Source organism: Bos taurus, chromosome 17 (assembly GCF_002263795.3).
Source record: "Bos taurus isolate L1 Dominette 01449 registration number 42190680 breed Hereford chromosome 17, ARS-UCD2.0, whole genome shotgun sequence".
NCBI lineage: Eukaryota > Metazoa > Chordata > Mammalia > Artiodactyla > Bovidae > Bos > Bos taurus.
Genome location: NC_037344.1, coordinates 67,305,883 through 67,332,725, shown reverse-complemented (window position 1 = coordinate 67,332,725; position 26,843 = coordinate 67,305,883). Strand labels below are relative to the sequence as shown.

The following is a 26,843-nucleotide window of genomic DNA, read 5'->3' as shown; positions in this document are numbered from 1 at the left end:
ACAGTGTGGGGGAGGCAGAGTAATCAAGGGAAGTACTCTCAGAAGGCAACAGTTGAGCCTCATGTTACAAACAGCCCAGCCTGTGAAGATGAGGGAGGAGTCCCAATTAGAGGAAAACAGACTATGAAGCTGAAATTCACTTAGAGTAGTTAGTTGCACAATGCTATGAAAACCCCGATGAACCTTGTGACTGATCCAATATTATCTCCTTGGACCTTAAAATGCACCTCCTAGTGCTCTTGTTCAGCACTACCGTATTCAAATGGTAGACTGTCTATTCTCACCCTTAAGTATCACCTATAACTGAGAACAATGATTTGTCTTAAATATTGCCTACATGCCTCAACTTTTCATTTTTATTTAGAAAAAAGTCAGTGTACTGGAAAGAGATTTTGAAAATTTTAAAACCTAGATTTGAAACTTGGCTCTGTAAACAAGCTAGTTGAGTGACTTTTGCCCAAGTCACTTAACTTGGCTTGCGGAACACTTTTTTTTCCTTTTAAAAGCGTGCTAAAACACCTATCTCCTAATGTTGTTCTAAGGATGAAATGAGACAAACATTTCCATTACCTAACACAGTACTTGGCATATAACAGAGGCCTGATCAGTAGAAGTAACTGCCACTTTCTAAGCTCCCCCAAAGTAACAGCACGTGTTTCCCTGAATCCTCATCATCACAATAACTAGCACAATGCTTCACACATCACAGAAACCCAGGCAATCCCAGGGACTACCATAGGGGGCAGTTTCCAACTTTAGACAAATATTTCACTACTATTACTTTTCTTGGAGGCAGTCCTAACTTCACTGAGTGTACTTTATATAGGTTTATATATAAGTGTTTTATTACTCTTTTAATATTCTCTTAATAACCTTTCAACAGCTTCCAATGGTTCTTAGAATACAAGGTAAACTCTTTACGATCTATTTAGTCCCAGCTTCTGTCCCCTCCCCTTACTTAAGACCTTCTAGCCACACCTGGCTTCCACCTGCTCCTCAACTACTACCCCTAAGCGAATTTCAGCCTTACGGTCTATTTTCCTCTAACTAGGACAGGATGCCTCCCGAACTTCACAGTTCAGTTCAGTCGCTCAGTCGCCTCCGGCTCTTTGCGACCTCATGGACTGCAGCATGCCAGGCCTCCCTCACCAACTCCTGGAGTTTACCCAAACTCACGACTATTGAGTCCATGATGCCATCCAACCATCTCATCCTCTGTCATCCCCTTCTCCTCCCACATTCAATCTTTCCCAGCATCAGGGTCTTTTCCAATGAGTCAGTTCTTTGCATCAGGAGGCCAAAGTATTGGACTTTCAGCTTCAACATCAGTCCTTCCAATGAATATTAAGGACTGGTTTTCTTTAGGATGGACTGGTTGGATCGCCTTGCTGGCCAAGGTACTCTCAAGAGTCTTCTCCAACGCCACAGTTCAAAAGCATCAATTCTTCGGTGCTCAGCTTTCTTTATGGTCCAACTCTCACAGGCACACATGACCACTGGAAAAACCATAGCCTTGACTAGACGGACCTTTGCTGGCAAAGTAATATGTCCGCTTTTTAATATGCTGTCTAGGTTGGTCATAACTTTTCTTCCAAAGAGTAAGAGTCTTTTAATTCCATGGCTGCAGTCACCATCTGCAGTGATTTTGGAGCCCCCCAAAATAAAGTCTGGGCTATTTATCACAACTGTGGCCTCCTGAGAGCCCTTCTTCCCTTGATTAGTCGGCCTCCCCCACCAGTCCGTGTTATCTTATTCCTGGACTAGTACTTTCCACGACGCCCAATTCTCTTGTTTCCAAGTGAGGGACAGGGATAGTATCTGTTTTGGTGGTTGCACCCAGGGCTTATACCTGTGCCTGGCACTGAGCACGCGAGTGACCCAGCTACAACTCCTCCTACGGCCACCTCCTGGCTCCCGGCTGGAGCCCGGGTCGTGTGGGGGCTTCATCGGGACCCGCTAGCGTCTCCTCACAACCGGCCCCGTTCCCGGGTCCTAAGGACGCGCACTCCCTTTCCCCGCGGGGAGCTGGGCGGGACGGTGGGACGCCCCCGCGGTCGGGCCACAGCCACGGCCGGAATTCTGGACCCAAGGGTAGGGGATGTGGACTTTGGGAACTCGTGCGGCCACAGCTGCCCGCAGCGCGCGTCTAGGTCTGTGGAACCGGCGCGCAAACCCCCCACCGGACCAACCCTTCTCAGACTCGAGTCTTTAACGCGGACTTCGCAACGGAGGCGTCCGTCAAGAAGGCGGCCTCCTTTCAAAAGCGGTGAGAAAGTTGAGCTCTTCTCACCAGAAAACGACTTCACGGAACGGACTCGGAAAACTCACCAGAGAGCGCAGGCTGCACTGACCTCCCCTCCCTCGATAGAACCAGACTGGAAACGCGAGCCGCCGCCTGGAGACAGGCCAACACGCGCTGAGCCCGCGCAGCCGCAGACGAACCTTCGCGCGCCCAGGGCGGGGCGCGGGACTGGGGCGGGGCCAGCTCCTCTCGCGCGCTGACGCGACGGGTCGCGGCGGAAGGGTGTGGACGCGCAGGCGCCGCGGCGGCTGGGACGGCAGGGGGCGGAGCCGCGCAGGCGCTTTGAGAGGCGGTAGCGGCGGCGGCAGCGGCGGCGGTGGTGGTAGAGGTAGAGGCGGCGGCAGCTGTGAACGGGTTCCGGAAAGATGGTGCTGATTAAAGAATTGTGAGTGGGACCCGTGGGCGTGAGCGAGGTTCCGGGGCGGCAGCGGTGGGGGATCCATTGACTGAGAAGTGGCAGAATATTCCTAAGAAGGAGCGAACCGCGGGGCCGGCCGCTCTCTGCGTGCGCCCCCTCCCGCCGGCAGGCGCCCCCGGCCCGCCTGAGGCCCCTCAGCGGTGCGCTGCCCGCTTCCCCCACCCCCAGCGCTGTTGCCGTGGTAACAGTGCCGCCCTCTCCCCCCCCCCCTCCCACCCCAGGGGCGGAGGAGGCAGGGTCCCGGCCCGAGCGCGTGGCTCCGGCGGGCGCGGCAGGGAGTTTCCGCTGGGACCCGCCTTCTCCCCAACCGCCCCCCCCACCCCAGTCTGAGACTGGGCCCACCCGCAGCCGAAGCCCGAGGGTGCGGGGGAGACGCGGTGGGTCTGTGATTTGTCATCCCCGGGGCGGAACTTGCCTGTAACCCGCGGGAGGTGGGCTTGCCAGCTAAAGGCTGCCCTGGTGGTCGGAGGCTCGAGGTGGGACGTAGGCGCCCCGAAGTTCCTGCAGGAGCTGGGAGTCGGGAAAAACCTGTCTTCGCTAGGAAGCGAAGCTCTCCCCATCCCGAGAGAGCCATCTCTCTGCTCTTGAGTCTCAGTTTCCACATCTTGAAGATGGGATGACACTGGGCTCCATGGACTTCCCCCGGGTTTAGATGAGGCGTTAACACGTGGTCGGTCGTATGGAAGGGCTCCCAGGTGCATCAGACCAGCTACGTGGTTTTGTTGAAAAGTTAAGGCATTTCCTACCGGCAAGGACTGTGACTACTGATCGCAGGAAATCTGGTTGGCAGCGAGTGTTCCGCTGTCACAGCTGGTTCATGTCAGCCACTGTTTGGGCAACTGGGGATTTCTAGTGTGGCCCATTCTTGGGTGTTTCAAATGCTCTTTTCATTATAAACTTTTGAAATTTTTGGCTTAATTTAGCTAATTCCAGACAGCTTATTTTTAGTGTTAGGTCAGATTTCTTTTTAAAAGTCACTCCTGTCGCTTCTCTGCTTAAAAATCTTCCGGACCCCCTTATCTCACTGAGAGTAAAAGCCAACGCCTTTAGGATAAATACCCTGGGAGGTTTTAACCACTATTTTGTTCTGATTTCAGTTACAGCCCTTCCCTTGCCCTTTCCAAGCTCAAGGTTTCTTTCTGTTCCTTCACTACTCCAGGAAAATAAGCTCAGTTCAGGGCCTTTCTGCTTGCTCTTGCCTCTGGGTGAAGAGCTCTACCCTCATTTTACTAATTCACGCCTTTTCAGGTCTTTGGTTAAATATCACTTTCTTGGAATCTCTTTCTGAAGATCCACTTGCAACCCGCACGGTTTGGTGTTTGCTTTTCCGGCTTCATTGTTCTTCATAGAGCTATCACCATCTAACGTGCTTCTCTGTTACTGGATGTATTCTCTCACTGTACATAAACTCCATGAATTTGTCTATTTTGCTCACTCTCGTATTCCCAATTCTTGAAGTCTCTGGCACATAGTAAACGTTCAATAAATATTTGTTAAAGAAATGAATGAAACATTCTAACTTTAGTCAGTGACAGCGATCCTGAGAAAAGACAAGTTTTTAGTTAAAATTTTATTAAATTAAAAATAATTCTCTTCCATTTCATTTGTATCATGTAGCATGAAAGTGTTAGCTCATTTATTACTCTGAAATTTTTGTAGTGTCTGTAGTTGGCAGGTGTTAAGACTTCTGGAGGAAATAAGAGAAAATTGACTTAGCCCAAGTCACACAGCAAGTAAGTTGCGGAACTAATTTTGGGTTGCAGATCTAGTAATTTTTCTTTTATTAGAGTTACTTCCTCCTTTCTATAATGTGAATTGTATTCAGTAGGTCCCTTTGACAGTTACGTGAGTAGTGTCAGGCTAAATCATGGAAAGCAATTCTCATTGGGAATTTGCACATTATGCTTTTTGTGAATCATTACTTTCTTTATAAAAATTTTAATGTACTGAGAAACCAATGTTGAATTATGCTCAAGGTGTAATACTTTTTTCTGAAGGAATTCTCAGTCCACTCCTCACCTGTGTCTCCCCTAGATTTGATTTCCCTCCTAAAGTCTTCTTTTTTTGTCTGTCCCGTGTGGCTTGTGGGATCTTAGTTTCCTAACCTGGGATTGAACCTGGGCCCTTGGCAGTGGACGCTCAGGGTCCTTACCACAGAGCTGCCAGGGAATTCCCATTTTTCTCCTAGATTTTTTGAGGTCAGAGGCTGTTTCTTATTCAAGTATTCCTGGTATCCAGCATAGCATCTAGTCTAGCACACTGTAAGAACTCAGTGTTGTCTAATGAAAAAAAAAGATTCTTCCTACTCACCTGTCAGTTTTCTAAAATTGTCCTTGGTCAGGAGCAATGAATAGGTGGGTCATCCCTATGTAAGGCTGTTTGTAAACTGTAATATACTTTGGCAAATGTTTGTTGTCTTTAAAAATGCCAGCTATTTTTGACATGAATTAAAAGGTTAGAAATAACTTTTTCAGGATGGGGAGTTACCTTCAAGTTGTTATTTAAGCAGTAGGTGAAATTTCCATTAGCATAAAATCCTGGTTTTAAAGAACTAGTAGGTTGTGTGATTTGCAAAAGTATTTTCATAACAGTTTTCAGAGAAGTTTGAAAATTTTCGAAGTGGTGTAAAAGTTGAATATTGCGTTTAGAATAATAATGCAAAATTAAAGCCTGTTTCATATCTCTCTTACTTTTTCTTAAATCTTGAAGTTACTTGACTCGTCATTCATTCAGAATGTCATAATCAGTCACTTTCATTTTGTGAAGTAAGTTTTCCCTATTAGTAAAATTATTCAGCAGTGATTCTTGGTTTTGTGAAACTTAAGGGAAGTCTTTAACTGTTTGCTTTCTATTCGTTCCTTCGACTTCCTCTGCAGCCCAGCATTCTCTGTGTGTGTGTGTGAGTGTGAGAGTGTGAGTCATGGATCCATTGACTGTAGCCCAAGTTCTCCTGTGTGTGTGTCTCAGTGTCAGTCACGGACCCATGGACTGAGTGTGAGTCATGGACTGTAGCCCTCCAGGCTCCTCAGAGTTCTCCTGTGTGTGTTGGTGTGAGTCATAGATCCACGGAGAGCCTTCCGGGCTCCTCAGTACACGGAGCGTCCTCCTTTGGGTCTTTGTTAATCCTTGCCCTGCCTCCCAAAAGATGGCTCCTGCTTCTCACTGTCTTTAAGCACCTAAGAGGACGTGTTAGTGATAGCTATGTTGCTTACTTTTTGAAACAACTTTCCAGAATTCTCTGTTGTTGAATAAATGTAATAGATTTCGTACCATTGTATTCCAGGTCCTGAAAGTATGCTCCCAACCTGTGTCTTTGTCTTAATCTCCCAAAATAGGCTCCCAGCCTATATCATAGTCTTCCCCCCAGTCCACTGCACCTCTCCACCCGGTTTTATTTTCTGTTACTGAGACGGTGAGCATGTTAGTGCGTACCCCGAGAAGACAGCTGAAATAAATGATTAGGTATTGGAAGGCTTTTGTACAAGTTTATTCTTGATGAGAAGAAATTAGCAACCACTGTGACTTGGAGAACCTTCATTGTCTTTAGACGATCATTATCAGAATGACAGGGTGATGAGTGACCCCCAGTAGTCAAGGAGGAGGGAGGGATAACAGGAGATACGTGGTAGAGATTAAGGTGATGTGAGCACTCAAGTATCAGTGTTTGAGGAAGACTGAGGAGAGAGCAACAGATACAAAGTGCAGCTGAAGAGAAGTTGGAGTGAAGAAAACTATTGGGAATTTCCTGTAAAATGAAAATTGAGGTGAAGCCTGTGGTATTTTTTTCCTCTCCTTAAAGTAGAGTTAAAATAAGATTTTAAGTGGCATTGCTATGGTAGTTAGATGGTAGGAGGGAACAGTCTTAAGAATGACCAGGTTGGGCTGGCAGGGTGGGTGGGGTGGGGTGGGGAGTTGCCCTCTTGGACCATGAGACATTTGATATTCGGGGATGGCCTTGGTTTTCAGACCTTCTTGTGGAACTAAGTATGAGAGTAGTTCCTAAAAAATCTGGAGATAAAATGCAATATCCTGATATAACTCACAGAATTCTTTTTTGGAATTCATCTTTAGGAGCATTATGTCTCTGTCCTAGTCCTCTTGTGTGTACAGGAACAGACTCTTGGACAAGGTCAAACAAAGCAACCTCATGGAGAATCCGCACTGAAAGGGGTTGTATTTATCAGGTTCAAAGTATTTTCCATGGTAAAGTAAGTCTATAGGATGTTTTACGTGGTTTTTTCAATAGACTGAGCAATAATTGCGTAGTAGGGAGCAGTTTTTGGAGGCATTCATTCGTGAGATGCAAGACATGAATTCTGTGAGAAAGTACCATAAAAACAAAATGCATAGTGTATAGATGGAGAATGAAACCATATTAAAAATTTCTTGAGGGCAGCCTGACCAGACAGTCTACAAATGATACATCGTGTACCCTGCAATTTTCAGTGATGAGTTTCCTCTTGTTCCTTTACTCCTCGCAAGAATCTCTGCAACTGCATTTTGGGGTCCTGGTATAACGAGGATGCTACATGTAAGTGATTGTTGAGAGTCAGCAATGGGTAGTTTTATTCCCCCAGTTTAAAAACTCTTATTTGGATCTGTAGTCAATGCGAGGACCCTCTTCCATAAATGACATCTTGTCCTATGCTGTCATTGCATTTAAAGCAAAAGGTCTTTTAATCGCGGAGATGAGTTTTAAAGCCAGCCACTTCGTGTGTAACGTTTGTTATCCTTTTGTCTTTTTAGCCGTGTGGTTCTGCCATGTTCGGTTCAGGAGGTAAGTCTTGCTTACATAGTTCATTTTGGTATGCTAATCTGAGGTAGTATTTTCATTTCTCTTTACTTGGCCGTATGCGACAGTGAGTTGTGATGTGTTAGAGATAATTAATTGTAAATGAATATCTGTCGTTACCCTGGCTGCTTTTGGAAGAGTCTGAGTGCGCTGGCTAACCTGTCCGGTGCAGGGATTCTGTCTGCACCGTGTCAGAGAATGGAGGTTCCAGCTGCAGCCTGGGCACTTCAGGGTTAAGTCACTGGCTGCTTGGAGAAACCGCCTACTTTACTGTTGGATATTTTAAACATTTCTTGTTACTTTAAACCAAAATCTGCTTTCCTGTGAAGTCTGCCTACTGTTTACAGTTTCTTCCACTTGAGCAGAAAGGGAAGGAAGGAAGCCTGTTCTCTTCCATGGTGACCCTTCAGGGTAGCTTCTGGCAGTTGTGTCTCCTCCCCTTGGCCCTTCGTCCCACCTTTTCTGCCTGCGCTCCCGAGGTCAAGTGTCCCCAGCATGTGCATGTGGCCTGGCGTAATGGCACCTCTGGGCTTCCTCACTGGCCCATTATTGGCCCTCCTTCCCGCCTTTTCTGCCTGCGCTCCCGAGGTCAAAAGTCCCCAGCACGTGCGTGTAGCCTGGTGTAATGGCACCTCTGGGCTTCCTCACTGGCCCATTATTGGCCCTCCTTCCCGCCTTTTCTGCCTGCGCTCCCGAGGTCAAGCGTCCCTAGCACGTGCGTGTGGCCTGGTGTAACGGCACCTCTGGGCTTCCTTGCTGGCCCATCGCTGCTGCGTGTGCTGTACTTGTTGCTCCCAGCCGAAAACCGTCTTCTGCACGGGAGCGTGAGAGGCCATCGTCTCCCTCGACCTGCACACGGTACAGAAAGGCATCACCTGTTCGGAAAGCTGCGTGTCTTGTGGACGCAGCTATCAGTAGTACAGCTAGGAATGAAGACAAAAGCAGAGACGGCTCCTGAGAAATCAAGTTCCACGGAGCAAAACCCGCAAAGGCCTTGGGGTCCTCCTGCAACTTGCTCACAGCTTGTACTCCTTGGTTATCTGGGGCTCCTAGAGTCGAGACTCAATTGGAACCACTGGATTGGAAGTGGAACAAAACAAGCTGATAACCTAAGATGTGACAGCTGACAGAAGGCAGGCAGAAGAAAAAAAATGCAGGAACTGAAAACGAGTAGCCGCCTGGCGCTGTTTCCTGTAGACTTGAACACAGCCACAAGTACCACAGGAGGGGCTGAGGTTTCAAATGTGTTAGAAGACTCAGATAAGCCAGGCACCCCAGATCTGTACTTACACGATTGTTTGAACTCCAATGTGGAAACTGACATTTGGTTTTGTTTTTTGCTTTTTGTTTCAGCTAGTTGGATCAACTTGTTGAAATCTTTCTGAGTCTTGTTATTGTCACCCAGAATAATCTCAGCTTTTTGTTATATTCAGACTTAATATGCCTCCTGTCGTTGTTTAAGTTCTTAAAAATGAGAATGAAAGCCTAGTGTTATGTGACAAGTTATCATTCCATTAATAACATATTTTTGAACACTGTTGTTTCTGTGTAAATTTTTGTTACTCTGTTTCTAACCAAGATCAGGTTTATCCTCAGACTTAGAGGCATTTTAGTCCTATTTTTAAAATACGGCAGTGTTGAAAAGTGTATTTTCAAGGACTTAAGGATCGTAGCATTCCTGGACTCACCCTGGTGGTCTGTCATAAAGCCAGAAGGAAGAAGACAGCCCTTTCTGCAGTCTGAAATCTCTACAAAAACTGATTTTTGACATAGTTAAGAAATCTGTTTGGTTCCAGCTTCCTAAACCTTTCCAAATTTGTGTGTGTGAGAATTAACCGTCAATATACCATCATATTCCCATGGGCTTTTTTAGATAGGACTGTTTGCTGAGCTTACAACCACCCTGACTTTTTGTCCCTCAAAATAAAATGTTAGTTTTGAATTACTAGTTTTTAGAGGTAGCCTTTCTTTGAAAATATGCTTTAAAAAAAAAGAGGAAAAAAAGAAAAACATTTCTTCAGGCTCTCATCATTAGAAGGAAGAAATGTAGCCAAATTTGAAGAGATTGGAGGTGGCGCCACGATTGAGCCACTGAAACAAATGAGAATGCAGGGACTTTGCTGTTTGTCATTTGTTGGAGCTCTTGGAGATTCCGGATGGGCATAGAATAGTGCTGTCCGCTCACAGGTGTTGGTGCGAGCCAGTGAGAGTTCTTATCCACTTGAAAGTCAAAGAGAAAGCACTGTCAGCAATTTCTTGCGTTTTTATTTATAAGTAATACTCATTGATTTATACTTTAAAACCAGTTTCCTTTTACTGGAGAACTTCACAGTTAACAATTGAGACCCTAGATACCCAGTTCTGTTTCTCTTTAGGTGGACCAGAGCCAAATCAGGCCAGCACAGACATACGCATGCAAAACAAGACCCCAGAGGGCTACTAAACTTTGCACTGTAGTGGTTCTTTGTATTTGCAGCTTTTATTGTCACTTTATAGTCCTTCTCATTATTGAGAACTGTATTCTCATTGCTCAGCTTTCTTTTTTGGCGAAGAAGTAACAGATATATTCCTGTCATACCTTCTTTAGGATTTTGTGAAATAAAGTGAGATGTCATAGATGTGAAGATGATTTGGAAAATATGAACGTACATTTATTATTCAAAAAAAAATGCATCTTGACATTGAAACAAGTGGATAGTATGTATTAAAGCACCAGAATATTTGTAACTAACAGTTTTCCTAAATAATGGAAATCTTGTAAACTATTATCGTTTCCTGAAGCTTTATGATCATCTGGTGTTCATCTCTCCACACATTCTAATTTCTCATCTGAGTCATGTTTTCATGTGGGACATATGTGCTCAATGGTTGGGATGTGCTTTTCTGTATCTGCAGAAAGATTTTAGCACAGGAAGTTTTTGCAGTTCCTGCTGACTTACTGAAGTTCTGTACTCTTTGATATTTCAGTATCAGGTTGGGCAGCTTTACTCTGTGGCAGAAGCCAGTAAGAATGAGACTGGTGGTGGAGAAGGAATTGAAGTCTTAAAGAATGAACCTTATGAAAAGGATGGAGAAAAGGGACAGTATACACACAAAATTTATCACCTAAAGAGGTAAGCAGGGTGTTCGCGTTTGGTGCTTAGTCGTCATATTAAATAATCACACTTTGATTATCTATCCAGCCACGTATTAAGCATGTAACTACCTAATTGACTATTGGGTGTCATTTTCATTGTGATAATATGTTGCATTTTAATTTTTGAGAGCATTCCTCTCCTTTATTTTTAAACTGTGAATTGATCTGTCTGCTTATTAAAGAAATTTAAACAGAAAATGATAAATTAAAAGCTTAGTACCCACCTCGTGTTATCACAAATCCATATCCCTAGAGAGAAACTAGAAACAACTTAAAATTCGTTCCTGCAGATAATTTCCTACACATATTCAAAGAAATTTTTAAGAAACATAAAAATGTCACCCGGGTCACTTCTTTTTGTCCACAGCAAACGGGATCTACGCCGCACGCACGGTTCTGCACTCTGCATTAATTTTCATGCAGTGATACGTCGTGAGCATCCTTCCTTGTTGTTATTTAATGCCGTTTCCTTATTTTCAAAGCTGAGTAGAACGTCTTGGTGTGGCCATAGCACAGGTTGCTTGCCCATTCTCTAAACGATAAGTTGATTTAGGTGTTGAGGTGTTTGCCTTCTTGTCTGTTGCAGGTAATGTTTCCGTGAAGGTGGCTGTGCATAAATCTGTATGCCATAGGCTCCTGTTTCTCTGGAAGGAGTTTGTTACAGTAGGTTTGCTGGAAGTCCATGCTCTTTTAAAGTTTTGGTATTATTGCCAGATTGCCTTCCAAGAATTTGAGAGCATTCGTTTCCCCATAATTTTCTTTTTAATTTTTGCCGATGTGATGCACAGAAAATAGCCTCTTGTTTAAATTTGCATTTCTCTATCAGTGAAGTTAAATCTTTCGTATTAACTGGCCCTTTGAATTCATTGCGTGACTTGACCGTTCAGATCCTTTATTCATTGTTTTTGTCTCTTAGTTTGCAGTTCTTCTAAGTTTGGCAGTTTGATCTCTGTTTTCTTGTATAAATATTTTAAAATAGAAAATGCGTACTAATGCTTACGTAAGGGCAGAAGATCAGTGATGGTTTTACGAGTGTCTTGGTACTCTCCAGTCTCCAGGTTATCAAAGGCGGAGGGAATCACTCTGCACTTGGCTCTCTTCTCTTCATATTGATTCATGGTGGGGTTTTGTAGAGCCTTTTAAAGTTGTGGATGAGCTGTGATGATTCTTATTTTTCATAATTCTCTCAGTTTAAGGCGGTTGCTTTGTTTATAATGACACATGAATATAAAGTGGGTTGTCACTTTGTAGAACCTTCAGTTTTACTTTGATGTTATCTTAGAACGCAGCATTTCTTTGCTTCTGCTGTAGGTCTGAGTGAGGGCAATAACTTTGATTAATGAATTATCCAGAAACTGTGTTATTCATGGTTTCTTTAATTCATTAGCACCTTCAGTCAGTTCAGTCGCTCAGTCGTGTCCGACTCTTTGCAACTCCATGAATTGCAGCATGCCTGGCTTCCCTGTCCATCACCAACTACCAGACATCACTCAAACTCATGTCCATGGAATCGGTGATTCCATCCAGCCATCTCATCCTCTGTCGTCCCCTTCTCCTCCTGCCCCCAATCCCTCCCAGCATCAGAGTCTTTTCCAATGAGTCAACTCTTCGAATGAGGTGGCGAAAGTATTGGAGTTTCAGCTTTAGCATCATTCCTTCCAAAGAACACCCAGGACTGATCTCCTTTAGAATGGATTGGTTGGATCTCCTTGCAGTCCAAGGGACTCTCAAGAGTCTTCTCCAACACCACAGTTCAAAAGCATCCGTTCTTCGGCGCTCAGCTTTCTTCACAGTCCAACTCTCACATCCATACATGACCACTGGAAAAACCATAGACTAGACGGACCTTTGTTGGCAAAGTAATGTCTCTGCTTTTGAATATGCTGTCTAGGTTGGTCATAACTTTCCTTCCAAGGAGTAAGCGTCTTTAATTTCATGGCTGCAGTCACCATCTGCAGTGATTTTGTAGCCCCCCAAAATAAAGTCTGCCACTGTTTCCACTGTTTCCCCATCAATTTGCCATGACGTGATGGGACCAGATGCCATGACCTTAGTTTTCTGAATGTTGAGCTTTAAGCCAACTTTTCCACTCTCCTTTTTCACTTTCATCAAGAGGCTTTTTAGTTCCTCTTCACTTTCTGCCATAAGGGTAGTGTCATCTGCATATCTGAGGTTATCGATATTTCTCCCGGCAGTCTTGATTCCAGCTTGTGTTTCTTCCAGCCCAGCGTTTCTCACGATGTACTCTGAGGATGTAAGTTAAATAAGCAGGGTGACAATATACAGCCTTGACATACTCCTTTTCCTATTTGAAACCAGTCTGTTGTTCCATGTCCACTTCTAACTGTTGCTTCCTGACCTGCATATAGGTTTCTCAAGAGGCAGGTCAGGTGGTCTGGTATTCCCATCTCTTTCAGAATTTTCCACAGTTTATTGTGATCCACACAGTCAAAGGCTTTGGCATAGTCAATAAAGCAGAAATAAATGTTCTTCTGAAACTCTCTTGCTTTTTCAATGATCCAGCGGATGTTGGCAATTTGATCTCTTGTTCCTCTGCCTTTTCTAAAACCAGCTTGAACATCTGGAAGTTCACGGTTCACATATTGCTGAAGCCTGGCTTGGAGAATCTTGAGCATTACTTTACTAGCCTGTGAGATGAGTACAATTGTACGGTAGTTTGAGCATTCTTTGGCATAGCCTTTCTTTGGGATCAGAATGAAAACTGACGTTTTCCAGTCCTGTGGCCACCGCTGAGTTTTCCAAATTTGCTGGCATATTGAGTGCAGCACTTTTACAGCATCATCTTTTAGGATTTGAAGTAGCTCAACTGGAATTCTGTGTCCTCCACTAGCTTTGTTCGTAGTGATGCTTTCTAAGGCCCACTTGACTTCACACTCCAGGATATCTGGCTCTAGGTGAGTGATCACACCATCATGATTATCTTGGCCGTGAAGATCTTTTTTGTACAGTTCTTCTGTGTATTCTTGCCACCTCTTCTTAATATCTTCTGCTTCTGTTAGGTCCATACCATTTCTCTCCTTTATTGTTCCCATCTTTGCATGAAATGTTCCCTTGGTATCTCTAATTTTCTTGAAGTGATCTCTAGTTTTTCCCATTCTGTTGTTTTCACCTTAAGTATATCTAAAAGTGTGCCTTTTGAGAAAATTTAGCATTCTTCATGGTATAACTTATATAGTATTCATAATACTGAATTTACTTAATGTTTACTCAGTTTTACTTTTCTAGCACTTGACGTTTACTCATTCACTGAATTTTACCAATACATAAAAAAAAACCTCCCTTTATTATCACCAGTAAATTCTCTGGGGCATCTAAAATAAACCAGAAAGTCCGATACAGGCCTTTGAGGCAGGCTTTGTGTGGTCTGTCTGCTCCCTGCCCACCTCACCATGCTAGGCTTGTGTCCCTCTGTTCTTTCGTTGCCAGCCTTCTCCTTACTGGAGGCCTTCGCCTGGCTCCGCAGATCCCTCTGCCCGCTCTGTGATCGCTGTCTCTGGATGGTGCTGGCGCTCAGGTCCCTGCTGTAGTTCACTGAGCCTCCCTCGCCTCTGCTGAGTTCCTTTGCCTCACATGCTCACTCGCCCATTGCCATGTTCCTTAAGCTCGTGGCACTTCAGGAACGCTACTCCTCTTTGCCTTTTGTTGTCTGCTGACCTATTTTCCACTTCCCCCTTCGGAAGGTGAGCTCTGGGTAGGAATTGTCCCTGTTTGTACACCGTTATTTACATGGTCCCTGGCACAGTGGACAGTCAGTAAATACTTGAGTGGATCAAGGTACGAGGTGTTTATTGTACGTAAGGTGTATTTTAGTTGATTTTAAAGTGAAAGATTACTTACTCAAGAAGACGTAAATTTTCCATTGGGGAAAGTGCCATTTGAAATGATTTGCCAAGGTATTATTTATCTCAGGAACAGGATTTTTTTCTTTTAAACTTGGCCCTGCATCAGGAGAAGCTACGTGTGCCCTGTGGTCACTTCTTATGTATTATTATAAATCACGTAAGCCCTCTGTTCTCTTCTCCCACTCTGACCAGGGTGTCTTACTGTACAGTACACAGGTTCACAGCCATTACTACGTTGAGGGTAGATTTGATATTGATAACACAATTGATAAAACACTTCAGTTGAATTTTAACTTGGAGTTAAATGTTCTTATTTTGTATTCAGAGATGGGGTGGGGGACAGCTGTGCACTGGCAAAGAACGCCTGTGCAGCTGGGCATGATTCTGTGGCTGACGCTTAAACTCTGTGATCGAGGTGTGTTACCTTGAGGTAAGCATGGTCGCAAATACTGGTTTATTGTGAGAGGATGTTTTGGGGCTAGTTTGGAGTAACAAGAGGATGAATGTCCTTTTTAGTTTGGTTTTGAAGGTCTAGCTCTGTTTTGTTAATTTGGCTACTATTTGTCCGTTTTCTGAGACTAAGCTTCCAAAACAGAGTTTCCTGCAAATTGCTGAAGTGACTTCCTAAGTGACACTGAGGGGGAGAACGAGGTATATACTTTTCTCTTGTGTATAAATGGCACCTTTGACTTGTCTTGTTAGAAATATATTGAAGTTGCCCTTGATGAAAATTATTCTCCTTTGAAATAGAATTGAAATTTTATTTTATTTGTGCATTTCCCCTAAATGTAGTCAGTTCATGTTCTCATATTAAACATGAAAAGCCAGTAAACTTGAAACAAAACTAGTTCAAAGGTTTGCTCATTTTTTTTGTTATAGTTGTTCAGTTGCCAAATTGTGTCCAACTCTTTGCTACCCTGTAGACTGCAGCATGCCAGGCTCCCCTGTCCTTCACTGTCTCCTGGAGTTTGCTCATCATATTCATGTCTTTTGAGTCAGTGATTTTATCTAATGATCTCATCCTCTGGTGCCCTCTTCTTTTGCCTTCAGTCTTTCCCAGCATCAGGGTCTTTTCCACCGAGTCAGCTCTCCACATCAGGTGGCCAAAGTATTGGAGCTTCAGCTTCAGCAACAGTCCTTGCAATGAATGTTCAGGACTGATTTCCTTTAGGATGGACTGATTGGATCTCCTTGCAATCCAAGGGACTCTCAAGAGTCTTCTCCAACACCACAGTTGAAAAGCATCAGTTCTTTGGTGCTCAGCTTTCTTTATAGTCCAGCTCTCACACCTGCACATGACTACTGGAAAAACCATAGCCTTGACTATACAGATCTTTGTCTGCAAAGTCATGTCTCTGCTTTTTCATATGCATTCTAGGTTTGTGATAGCTCTCCTTCCAAGGAGCAAGAGTCTTTAATTTCATGGATGTAGTCACCGACTGCGGTGATTTTTGGAACCTGAGAAAATAAAATCTGCCACTGTTTCCACTTTTCCCCCGTCTATTTGCCATGAAGTGATGGGACCAGATGCCATGGTCTCAGTTTTTTGAATGTTGAGTTCCGAGCCAGCTTTTTCACTGTCCACTTTCACAGTCATCAAGAGGCTCTTTTAGTTCCCTCTTCACTTTCTGCCATTAAAGTGGTGTCATCTGCATATCTGAGGTTGTTGATATTTCTCCTGCTGCTGCTGCTGCTAAATCACTTCAGTCGTGTCCGACTCTGTGCGACCCCAGAGACCGCAGCCCACCAGGCTCCCCCGTCCCTGGGATTCTCCAGGCAAGAACACTGGAGTGGGTTGCCATTTCCTTCTCCAATGCATGAAAGTGAAAAGTGAAAGTGAAGTCGCTCAGTCGTGTCTTAGCGACCCCATGGACTACAGCCCACCAGGCTCCTCCACCCATGGGATTTTCCAGGCAAGAGTACTGGAGTGGGGTGCCATTGTCTTCTCTGGATATTTCTCCTAGCAATCTTGATTCCAGCTTGGGATTCATCCAGCCTGGCATTTCATGTGATGTACTCTGTATATAAGTTAAATAAGCAAGGTGACAATACATATCCTTGACGTACTCCTTTCCCAGTTTGAACCAGTCTCTTGTTCCATGTCTGGTACTGACTGTTGGTTCTTCACCCATATACAGGTTTCTCAGGAGGCAGGTAAGGTGGTCTGGTATTCCCATCTCTTGATGAATTTTCCACAGTTGTTGTGATCCATACATTCAAGCTTTAGTGTAGTCAGTGAAGCAGAAGTAGATGTTTTTCTGGAATTCCCTTGCTTCTCTATGATCCAACGAATGTTGGCAATTTGATCTTTGGTTCCTCTGCCTTTTCTAAATCCAGCTTGAATATCTGGAAGTTCTTGGTTTCACATACTGTTGAAGGATTTTGAGCATTACCTTGCTAGCACTTGAAATGAGTGCCCTTCTACACTAGTTTGAGCATTCTTTAGCATTGCCCTTCTTTGAGATTGGAATGAAAACTGACCTTTTCCAGTCCTATGGCCATTGCCAAGTTTTCCAAATTTGGTGACATATTGAGTGCAGCACTTTAACAGCATCATCTTTTAGGAGTTGAAAGAGCTCAGCTGGAATTCCATCACCTCCACTGGCTTTCTTTGTAGTAATGCTTCCTAAGGCCCACTTGACTTCACACTCTAGGATGTCTGGCTCTAGGTGAGTGACCACACCACTGTGGTTATCTGGTCATTAAGACCTTTCTGGTATAGTTCTTCTGTGTTTTCTTGCTACCTCTTTTTAATCTCTTCTGCTTCTGTTAGATCCTCATTGTTTCTGTCCTTTATTGTACCCATCCTTGCATGAAACTATGTCAAACATAAAATGAGTTGAAATACACGTGGTAGAAAAAGCATCCTAGAATTAAAGTAATAGGCATTTGGAAGCACGATGAAGAAATACTAACATTTTTTTAGAGATTGGTCTTATGCTGACCTTCAGTAACTGATTGCCAATTTTCTTGTGTCAGCAAATTTTGTAACTTGATGAATATTAAGGTTTTTAGAATATTGGGCACTATGGAAATAGAATAATTAAGAATATACTTCTGGTACACAGCTATTTTTCTCCTGCCTTTTTCTAAGTTGACCAGGTGAACCATTGATAATCTGTTTGTCATACCTGCAGATAACAAGTAATCTTGTAGCTTGTATTTTTAAAAAATTCCCCACGTGGATTACATTATACCCTGATTAGACCTCTTCAACATTTAAAGGATTCTAGGTTCCAGTTTTTTACCAATGCAAGAAATGGTTTGGAGTGCTTAGATCTTCTTTGACTTTTAATGTGATGTTACTTTGATGTATCCTGTCTTCATTTCCCTGAAGTTATACCCCTTTGTGTGAATTTCCCAAGATTTCAAAAGTAGCACGTGCTCAGAGAATTAGCCCTCCTTTATTAATATCTTTTAAGTTTATGCCCTTGTAATCTTGGGCATACTGCATACGTGATAGTAATACTTCAGCTTTTCCAATGATTTAAAGATTTAATTTGCCACAATAGTAGGAGTTTCAAACCATAGCATTCTTTTTATTTGGCCATGCCATGTCGCTTGTTGGATCTTAGTTCCCTCACCAGGGATCAAGCCTAGGCCCTGGCTTGAAAGTGCCACGTCCAACCGCTGGACAGCCAGGGAACTCCTAAGCGGCACCATTCTTGTGTGCTGCCGAGGCCGGGAAGGGGCTGTCCAGACTGCTCTTCGTAGTTACACAGCACTCTGGCTGGTGTGGGGTCCATTCCACCTTCTTTGCTTAGCTTCTGAAATTCAGCATAGGAGTATTTCTGATCAACTGCTCAGTCTTACTGTGGGCTATTGTTCTTTCTCTTAGTTTAGGAAATTAAGTTGTGCTTAAGTTTTCAGAAAGCAGCGCTGATGGAAAGAATATACATTGGGCTTCAAGTTGGAGGATATCATTTTGACATTGTTATTTAGCTGTTTAAATGCTGGTTATATGAAATAATGAATTAATGGTTAACTCATAGTGTTATCGGGGGATTAAAGTGAAGAAAGGCATGTGAAAGCACCTAGCTACGTGTCAGCTTATAATTCAAAAGCACCCAGCTAGCTCAGTGGTATAAAGAATCCGCTTGCCAAGGCAGGAGACACAGGAGACATGGGTTCCATCCCTGGGTCAGGAAGATCCCCTGGAAGAGGAAATTGCAACCCAACTCCAGTATTCTTGCCTGGGAAATCTGTGGACAGAGGAACCTGGAGGGCTCCAGTCCACAGGGTCGCAAAGAGTCGGACACAACTGAGCGACTAAACCACAGCAACAACAGTTGCCGTTTAGTCAGCTCTCATGGCAGTGTGCCTGGTGCTTAACACATTACAGATCCTGTCTGATGGGATTCTCTCAGTGACTTTGCAGAGTGGGTGATACGGACTCCATTCAGCACAGGAAGGAGTTCAGAGAGCCCCTGATACAATATGGTCCAGGTCACACAGCTGCTTCAGGGCAATGTTGGGATTTGAATCCGATCTGTGGAAAGCCTGCGCACGGAAAAGTTTCTGTACCATAGGCACCAGTCAGGAAAATGGTCATTTCATTGGCACTACTGTGAAGGCTGATAAAACTAATTTCCATGTTTGTTAAAACTAATTTTCCAGTTGTGTGTTCTGTTAGTGGTGTGTCTGTGGTTGTTTTTGCCCACTTACCTGTTGGCATCTTTCCTGATAATCTCATGAATTCGCACGAGCTCATCATGTGTTGGTTACATAGTTAACCTGTCTGATCTGACCAGACTTGAGGCAGCAGTTGATGACATTTTCCAGGTCCACACAATTTTATACTTAGGTATGTTTGCCTGTCTTCCTCTGTACACGGACCCTTCATATTATCATTTTTCTTTAAGTTTATTCTGTAAAATGTATTAAAAGGCTTTTATTCCGAGTCATTACCTTATTCTGGAGACTCTTTACTGTGTTAAGAAACAGTGTGGTGTGGTCTGATTGCCAGCGATGACTTCCGTGTCACACACAGGTTGAACAGTTTCAGGTAACTCTTAGATCTTGTATTACGGGAGTAGGTCAAAAGCCGTAAGAAAGACGGCTTCTGTTTCAAAACACAATCTTCTGTATGGTTAAACACAATCATTCTGTTGTCTCCACGTTAATGTTATACTTGAGTGCCCTTTGAAGCAGTCTGATGGGAGCCAACCAAGAAGCAGTGGCGTTGTTGAGAATATATCCAGTGTTTCTCTCCTCCCAGCAAAGTCCCTGCGTTCGTGAGGATGATTGCTCCCGAGGGCTCCTTGGTGTTTCACGAGAAAGCCTGGAACGCATATCCCTACTGCAGAACAAGTAAGTCTGGTTCCCAGAAACGGTCTCGCCCCTCTGCCCCGCACGCCCAGGGTCCCCCCCTTAGAGAAGGGTGACTCCGGGTGGGGCCTTCTGTTGGGGGGGTCTGCGAGAGCTGTGGCAGGAAAGCAGCCACGGGGTCCCTCCCCCAAGCCTTGGTGAGGGACATAGTTCCTTCCCAGATGACAGGCTCTCTGAGATCCTTGTTGACCAAGCAGGCTCCAAGGGCAGCAGATAAAAGGAATACAGAAATCTTACAGGTTACCCTCACGCACAAGCGTCGTTTGATGTAGTTTCAACAGTATCTTGCTTCCATTGCCACGTGGTGGAACTGTTTACTGTTGTTTGTTCCGTCAGCCTTGTAAATGGTGTTTTGCTCTTGTGACGTTATTCCTTTTACCATTGTTTTAAAATTACTTAAAATGATTAGATTGCAACTCCACAGTCTTAACATAGCCCATATTGTCATTTGTTTAGAGATTGTGTTTTGCAGATCTAAACCAAATGTTCTGTGTTGGCAGGTAGTTTAATCTTTGTGACATTAAATATTGTGGCAAACTATTTTGGCTCCAATTAATATTCTGAAAATTTTTCCTCCTTTGTTGCCGACCTGTTCCGGTATGCCTCAGTTGTAACGGTGAGTAAAACTGTTTCTGTATCACGTAGTCTTCACCTTTAAACTTCGCCCTATGTAGTAATTGCTTTCAACTATCTGTTGCTTTATTTTCCTAAAACTGCCCACCGCTGCACGGCCCTCCTCTGTTCTCCGGGCACCAACTCACACTCCACCACATACTCCACTATTAAGGGGCTCTTTGCAGCCTTACCGCGACATCTCCCTCTTGACTTTATTTTGCTTCTGCTACTCGCTTTGAACGTCACATCCGCTCAGCACACCTCACAGCTTCTGCAGCATTAGCCCTGTGCGCTACATGTCAAGCAGGGTTGTGTACGTTATTTAAATGCATGCAGCAAGCAGTTGGTTGGCCTGACAAGTCTGTGAAAGTTGGCAGCTAACGATTCTTTGTCACCTGAGGACCAGTCTTCTTGTAGAGTCAGAGCGTGGACGCTCGTGCCTGGGGATCGCGCCTGCAGACACAAGCCCGAGAACCGGCCAAAGGTCACTGTCATTTTGCTGTTGTGTTTTCTGCAGAACGAATATATGAAAGATGATTTCTTCATTAAAATTGAAACGTGGCACAAACCAGACTTGGGAACGTTAGAAAATGTAAGTCTTTGACTCTGGGCTTTCAGTGTAGAAAGCCTCCGAAATGGGGATACCATAGTCATTGTGTCTCCGCCAGCGTGCCGCCTACGGCCTTAGATGCGCGCCCGGCCACGCTGGCGTGTGTCAGACTGCTGCGGTGAGGCAGGCTTGCCGCCAGAAACCAGTGGGCCTTCCCTGTCAGTTCCTTGCCTTGGTGTGTGAGTGGACTTGGTGAGGCCGCTGTTTTTGTCAGCAACTCTCTTTATCTGGGATTGGGAGAGGGTAGGTAAACAAAACTCACAGATAATCCTTAAGCCAGTTTCAGCTGTTAATTTTTTTAAAAATTGTTTTTCTCATCTCTATTTGCCAGAGCTCCTGTGCATAGCAAAATTGATTGCTTTAATTTTCACCTCCATTCCATTTGGCCTGAATTATTGGTTGATTTCAGAGAAATGCCCAAAAGGCAGGAAGGAAGAAGTTACTTTGAATAATTTACAAAAATGTTGAAAAGCTCCTGACTTTTACAAATCGGTGCACTTTTATCCCTCAAGTGAATTACCAGAAAGTTGGTTACGACTTGGTATAGTGTCTAACTTTCTGTGAGGTTTAGCAGGGAGCTTGGGAGGGCGTCTGTGTCTGCTATGGGTTGATGCCCTGGCCCAGAGGTTCCAAGGCCCGTGGTCCCTGGACCAACAAGCAGTGAGTGGCATCTAGGAACTTGTTGGGAGTACCGATGCTGACGCCTCACTCCCGAGTGCGCTGAATCAGAGTCTCTGGGGGCGGGGCCCTACAGTCTTTTTTCTGGTGGGCATTCCAGTTTGAGAATGACCGTTGCAACCTTTTGATATTCTGTTACGGGAAAGTAAGTTTATGGGTAATGGTGGTAGAGTATGTTTTTCCTCTGCTTTTCTGTTACTGGTGCCAATCAAAGGAACTTTTGAACTATAACTTTAGAGTATTTAACTTGAGTTTTTCTTCAAGATGATCACTCACTTGACTTGTATTTTTTTTTTTTCACAGTAACTAAAATTTAGAGTCTGAATGAAGTATTTTGGTATGCATGAGTCTATATGATTTAATTTGCCATCTTTAGCATTCAAATGGGCCTATCTTTGGCAATTTTTAAGCAGTTCTTTATGGGTTGATTGATGGAATTTCAGAAGTAAATGACTGGATGACATGAGGTATAGAGGTATTGGCATCCTACTGAAGTGGAGTACCTTTGCTGCTGCTGCTCAGTTGCTCCAGTCGTGTCCGACTCTGTGCGACCCCATAGACGGCAGCCCACCAGGCTTCCCCGTCCCTGGGATTCTCCAGGCAAGAACACTGGAGTGGGTTGCCATTTCCTTCTCCAGTGCATGAAAGTGAAAAGTGAAAGTGAAGTTGCTCAGTCGTGTCCAACTCTTCGTGACCCCATGGACTGCAGCCTACCAGGCTCCTCCGTCTATGGGATTTTCCAGGCAAGAGTACTGGAGTGGGGTGCCATTGCTTTTTCTGGAATACCTTTAGGGTGAATCAAATTCAGCAGAGGTTTTAGAACTTACAGTGCAGCTTCTTAGAATCTAATTACAATATCACCTTCTGTTCGTCTAGGACTTAGAGGTTTCAAGGACTTTGTCATTTATCAGTTGGGTTAAACATAGGTGAGGTTTAGTTTTTGTATTGTCATCTCTAAGAGTTACCAGAAAATAATGATGACCGATTTCTGTGAATTTGGCAGCATTCTCTTCCCTCCCTCCAGCCTTCAGACAGTTGATTTAATGAAATAGCAGCTTGGGTTGTTTTTAGTATGGCTCTTGATGTACTCTGAGACTCAAGATAAAGATTATATATGGAAGCGTACTAGTTTTGCCTAACGAGAAGAGTCTTAAGCTGGCCTTGTTTCCTTTCTGTTATTTATAGGTACACGGTCTAGATCCCAACACGTGGAAAACGGTTGAAATTGTCCACATAGATATTGCAGATCGAAGTCAAGTCGAACCAGCAGTAAGTACTACGTACAGCTTGGTAACATTTTCACCTGTTACCTCTTACCTCTGAAAGTTCTTTTATTTGAGTCTTGTATGACCTACGTTTCTACTCTGAAGTAAGTTTGGAGCTCAGCTGTGGGTCCAGAAAGAGGTCAGAGCAGCACAAGAGGTGAGAGCAGGAGTTGGGGGTTGTTTCTCATGTGGATGTCACCTTTGCACAGGTGATCCCTTTAAGAAGTCTCAGTATACCCGGGTACATAGGGGTTTGCTTTCATTGAGAGAAAAAAAACCAAAACATTATTTTACAAGAGTTCTCTTTAGTTTCTTTAGATACCATGGGTCCCTTATACATTTGAAGTCTAATTAAGAGAGCAGAATTTTAACTTAAACTTTGAGTATCAGTTCAGTCTCTCAGTCTTGTGTGACTCTACGACCCCATGGACTGCAGCACGCCAGGCTTCCCTAGAGCTTACTCACACTCATGTCCATCCAGTCAGAGATGCCATCCAACCATCTTATCCTCTGTTGTCCCCTTCTCTTCCTGCCTTTAATCTTTCCCAGCATCACTGTCTTTTCGAAGGAGTCAGTACTTCATATCAGGTCGCCAAAGTATTGCAGCTTCAGCTTTAGTATCAGTCCCTCCAGTATTCAGGGTTGATTTCCTTTAGGATTGATTGCTTTGACCTCCTTGCACTCCAGGGGACTAGTCTTCTCCAGCAGCACAGTTCAGAAACATCAGTTCTTTGGCACTCAGCTTTCTTTATTCTCCAACTCTCACATCCATACGTGACTGCTGGAAATACCACAGCTTTGACTAGACAGACCTTTGTCAGCAAAGAAATGTCTCTGCTTTTTCATGTGCTGTCTAGGTTGGTCATAGCGTTTCTTCCAAGGAGCAAACATTTTTTAATTTCATGGCTACAGTCCCCATCTGCAGTGGTTTTGGAGCCCAAGAAAATAAAGTCTGTCACTGTCTCCATTGTTTCCCCATCTATTTGCCATGAAGTGATGGGACCAGGTGCCATGATCTTAGTTTTTTGAATGTTGGGTTTTAAGCCAGCTTTTTCACTCTCATCTTTCAGTAACTCGTGGCTAAAGTTGTCATTTGTGGAAAACAGTTGATGGTAGAATATCCCAGTTTAACAGTTGTGCAGCTTTCACTTTTGAGTCCTCATGGATGTAGATACATGTACTCTAGACTTTTGACTTAATTTTAAAAAAAAACATAGTTTTCACTTGCAAAGGACACTTTATTCCTCACCAGCCCCACCCCCCCACCACCAGTTAAGACCCTTGTTATTGCTTTACCCCAGTGAATGTTAACTCCATTCTTACAGTATGTGGGGCACAGCTGTGGCCTTTTTACGTGCTGAACTAGCCGGCCGCCCTCTCTGCCTGATGAGACTTGGCGGTGAGGGCGGCACCTCTCTGTTTGTCGTGTCAGCGCGACGTGTTCAGTTAGGGTCCCTTTCCATCTTAGTTTCGGCGCTTATTCCCCGGACTTAAGCAGTGGTGTAAGATGAACCGAAAAAAAAACTAATAAATGTCTGGTTTTGCCATTGAAATTGAAAGGTAAGCTTTCAAGAACAAAGGTTAGACCTCTTCTCAGAGATCACCGGGGTGGGGAGCACCTGCAGCGACCTCTGCTCAGCCAGGCCCTGTTCTGTGGCCCCTCCCTGATGAGAGCTGTGAGCACTGATAAGGGTCCCTTGTCGCAGAAATTCTGAGGTTTTGGTTGTGCTGTCATTCGAAGTTATTTTAGTTTCAGAAATACTTTTCATCTCTGAAGTTATATCAGGCTGTTTTTTATCCTTAGAAATAAATGTATGTTCTCTTTTAAAAACCACTTTCAGATGTCTGTCTGGCCCCTTATTGTTCTTGGTATCTCTTCTAGCCACGAGCTCGTGTTTGTGGGAGGGTGGTGACAGGGTGGAAGATGACTGGGTTTGGGTGAGTTGATGGCTCGGTCGGGAGAGCTCAGATGCCCGGAGCAGCAGTGCATGCAGCCCACGGGGTTGGGTGCTCCTGGGAAGGCGTTCAGACCCTACTGTGGGTGCTGACAAAGGTGTGCTGGCCACACGAAGTGGTCCAGCCTTGTGGCTCAGAGGTGTGCATTGCACGTTGTTCTCCCGCAGAATGCAGGCACCTCTGTGGAGCCACCGGAGGGGTTTTTCGTTCCTGTCCTCAGGCACGGTGGGCCCCCAGTCAGCGTTTGCAGGCGAGAGCCCACCCCAGCGGCTCCGGGTGGAAGTCCCCGCCGTGCAGAGGCGCGGCAGGTTAGGCTCTTGGAAGGACGTGTGGGTGGATGGACAGGGAGAGGCTGGGCGGGCCGGTTGAGGGGGGTCTCCATTGTGAGTCCAGGGCAGTGGCGCTGAGGACGTGCGATCAGAAGCTAGATTGGCTTCAGATTCTGCGGTTGCTGCCTGCCAGCTCCTTAGTTACTTAGCCTCTCTGTGCCTGTTTTATCTCGTGTAAAATGGGGCTAATTACCTCACAGGATTAAGCGTGAACACTTAGAGCAGTGCCTAGTGGAATAAATCTTTGCTGTCATGGTCATTATTCTTAGCAGAGTTCTGAGAACCTGTGTACGAGCGTGGTTTGGGGGGTGAATAAGTATGTATGTGCGGTTTTTCACATAAGTATGTGCAGCTTTCTGTTTCATCATTCTTAGCTCCCGTTTTCCAAGTTACCCTTTAAAGATTAGTTGGATAATTACTATTGTTGTTTAGTTGCTCAGTCATGTCAGACTCTTTGTGACCCCATGGACTGGAGCCCTCCAGGCTCCTCCTCTTCCCAGGCAAGAATACTGGAGTGGGTTGCCATTCCCTCTCCAGGGGATCTTCCTGACCCAGGGATTGAAGCTGTATCTCCTTCGTTGCAGGTGGATTCTTTACCGCTGAGATATCAGGAAGTGAAAGTGATGTCGCTCAGTCATGTCCAACTCTTTACTACCCCATGGACTGTTATAGCCCACCTGGGTCCTCTGTCCATGGAGTTCTCCAGACAGAAATACTGGAGTGGGTTGCCATTCCCCTCTCCATAAGCCCAGTAAAATAATAGCCTGTTGTAAAGTTTACTGATTTTACAGTACCTTTTTCTTTATTGTGATAATATACATATTAGCCCCTTTTAAACGTGCAGTGGTGTGAAGTGCATTCACAGTGTTGTATGGCCATCACCGCCATCTAGCTCTAGCACATGCTCACCTCCCCAGAAGGACACCGTCCCCGTCTGCCCACACTGCTCCCTCCCCCCCAGCCTCTGTGCCACTGAGTGTCTTCTGCCCTGTGGCCTTGTCTGTTGTGGATGTTTCGTATGGGTGGAGCCGCTGCAATGTCTGGCCTTCTGTGTCCGGCTTCTTTTACCTCGGTGTGATGTTTCCAGGATGCGTCCACCACGTAGGGCGTGTCACCCGTCGCTCCTTTTCACGGGTGCAGACCAGTCCAGGGTGTGAATGCCACGTTTGGTTTGTGCGTTCTTCTCTTCGTGGACATTAGGGTTGTTCTCACCCTCTGGCAATTGTAAACAGCGCTGCTGTGAACTGTGTGTCATAGAAGCGTTTGTCTGTGTGTTTTCTCAAGTCATGGAAACTATAAGTGCACATGATATCATGGAAGGATTCTCAGACCTTTGGACATTTTTTAAAAAAGAGAAGAGTCTCAACATGCGTATTTTCTGCTATAAAGGGGAGAGGGGAAGGAATGCTGTGTGGTGGGAGGTTCGGGTGCCCTTGACAGTTTTGGCGTGTGTGAAGGCCGAGGTGGATGAGACTGGCGTCGTCGAGGGGCTTGGGCTCTGCCTTCTGAGAGCCTCTCGTGTGCCCTCTGCTGGCACGGACGGCTGCCCTA

At 44.7% G+C, this 26,843-nt stretch overlaps 1 protein-coding gene across 3 annotated transcripts in view; it reads left to right on the top strand.

Annotated features, from left to right (window-relative positions):
• The first annotated feature begins 2,577 nt into the window (after nucleotides 1-2,577).
• Nucleotides 2,578-26,843, top strand: part of PITPNB (phosphatidylinositol transfer protein beta) — a 61,284-nt gene continuing 37,018 nt past the window's right edge. For 2 of the 3 annotated variants that reach the window (XM_059876149.1, XM_059876150.1), the window contains exons 1-6: nucleotides 2,578-2,687; nucleotides 7,467-7,497; nucleotides 10,480-10,625; nucleotides 19,730-19,821; nucleotides 20,448-21,046; nucleotides 22,928-23,011. In XM_059876149.1, the coding sequence (XP_059732132.1) occupies nucleotides 20,981-21,046; nucleotides 22,928-23,011 (150 nt within the window). In that variant the 5' untranslated portion in view covers nucleotides 2,578-2,687; nucleotides 7,467-7,497; nucleotides 10,480-10,625; nucleotides 19,730-19,821; nucleotides 20,448-20,980. 3 annotated transcript variants of the gene reach the window in all.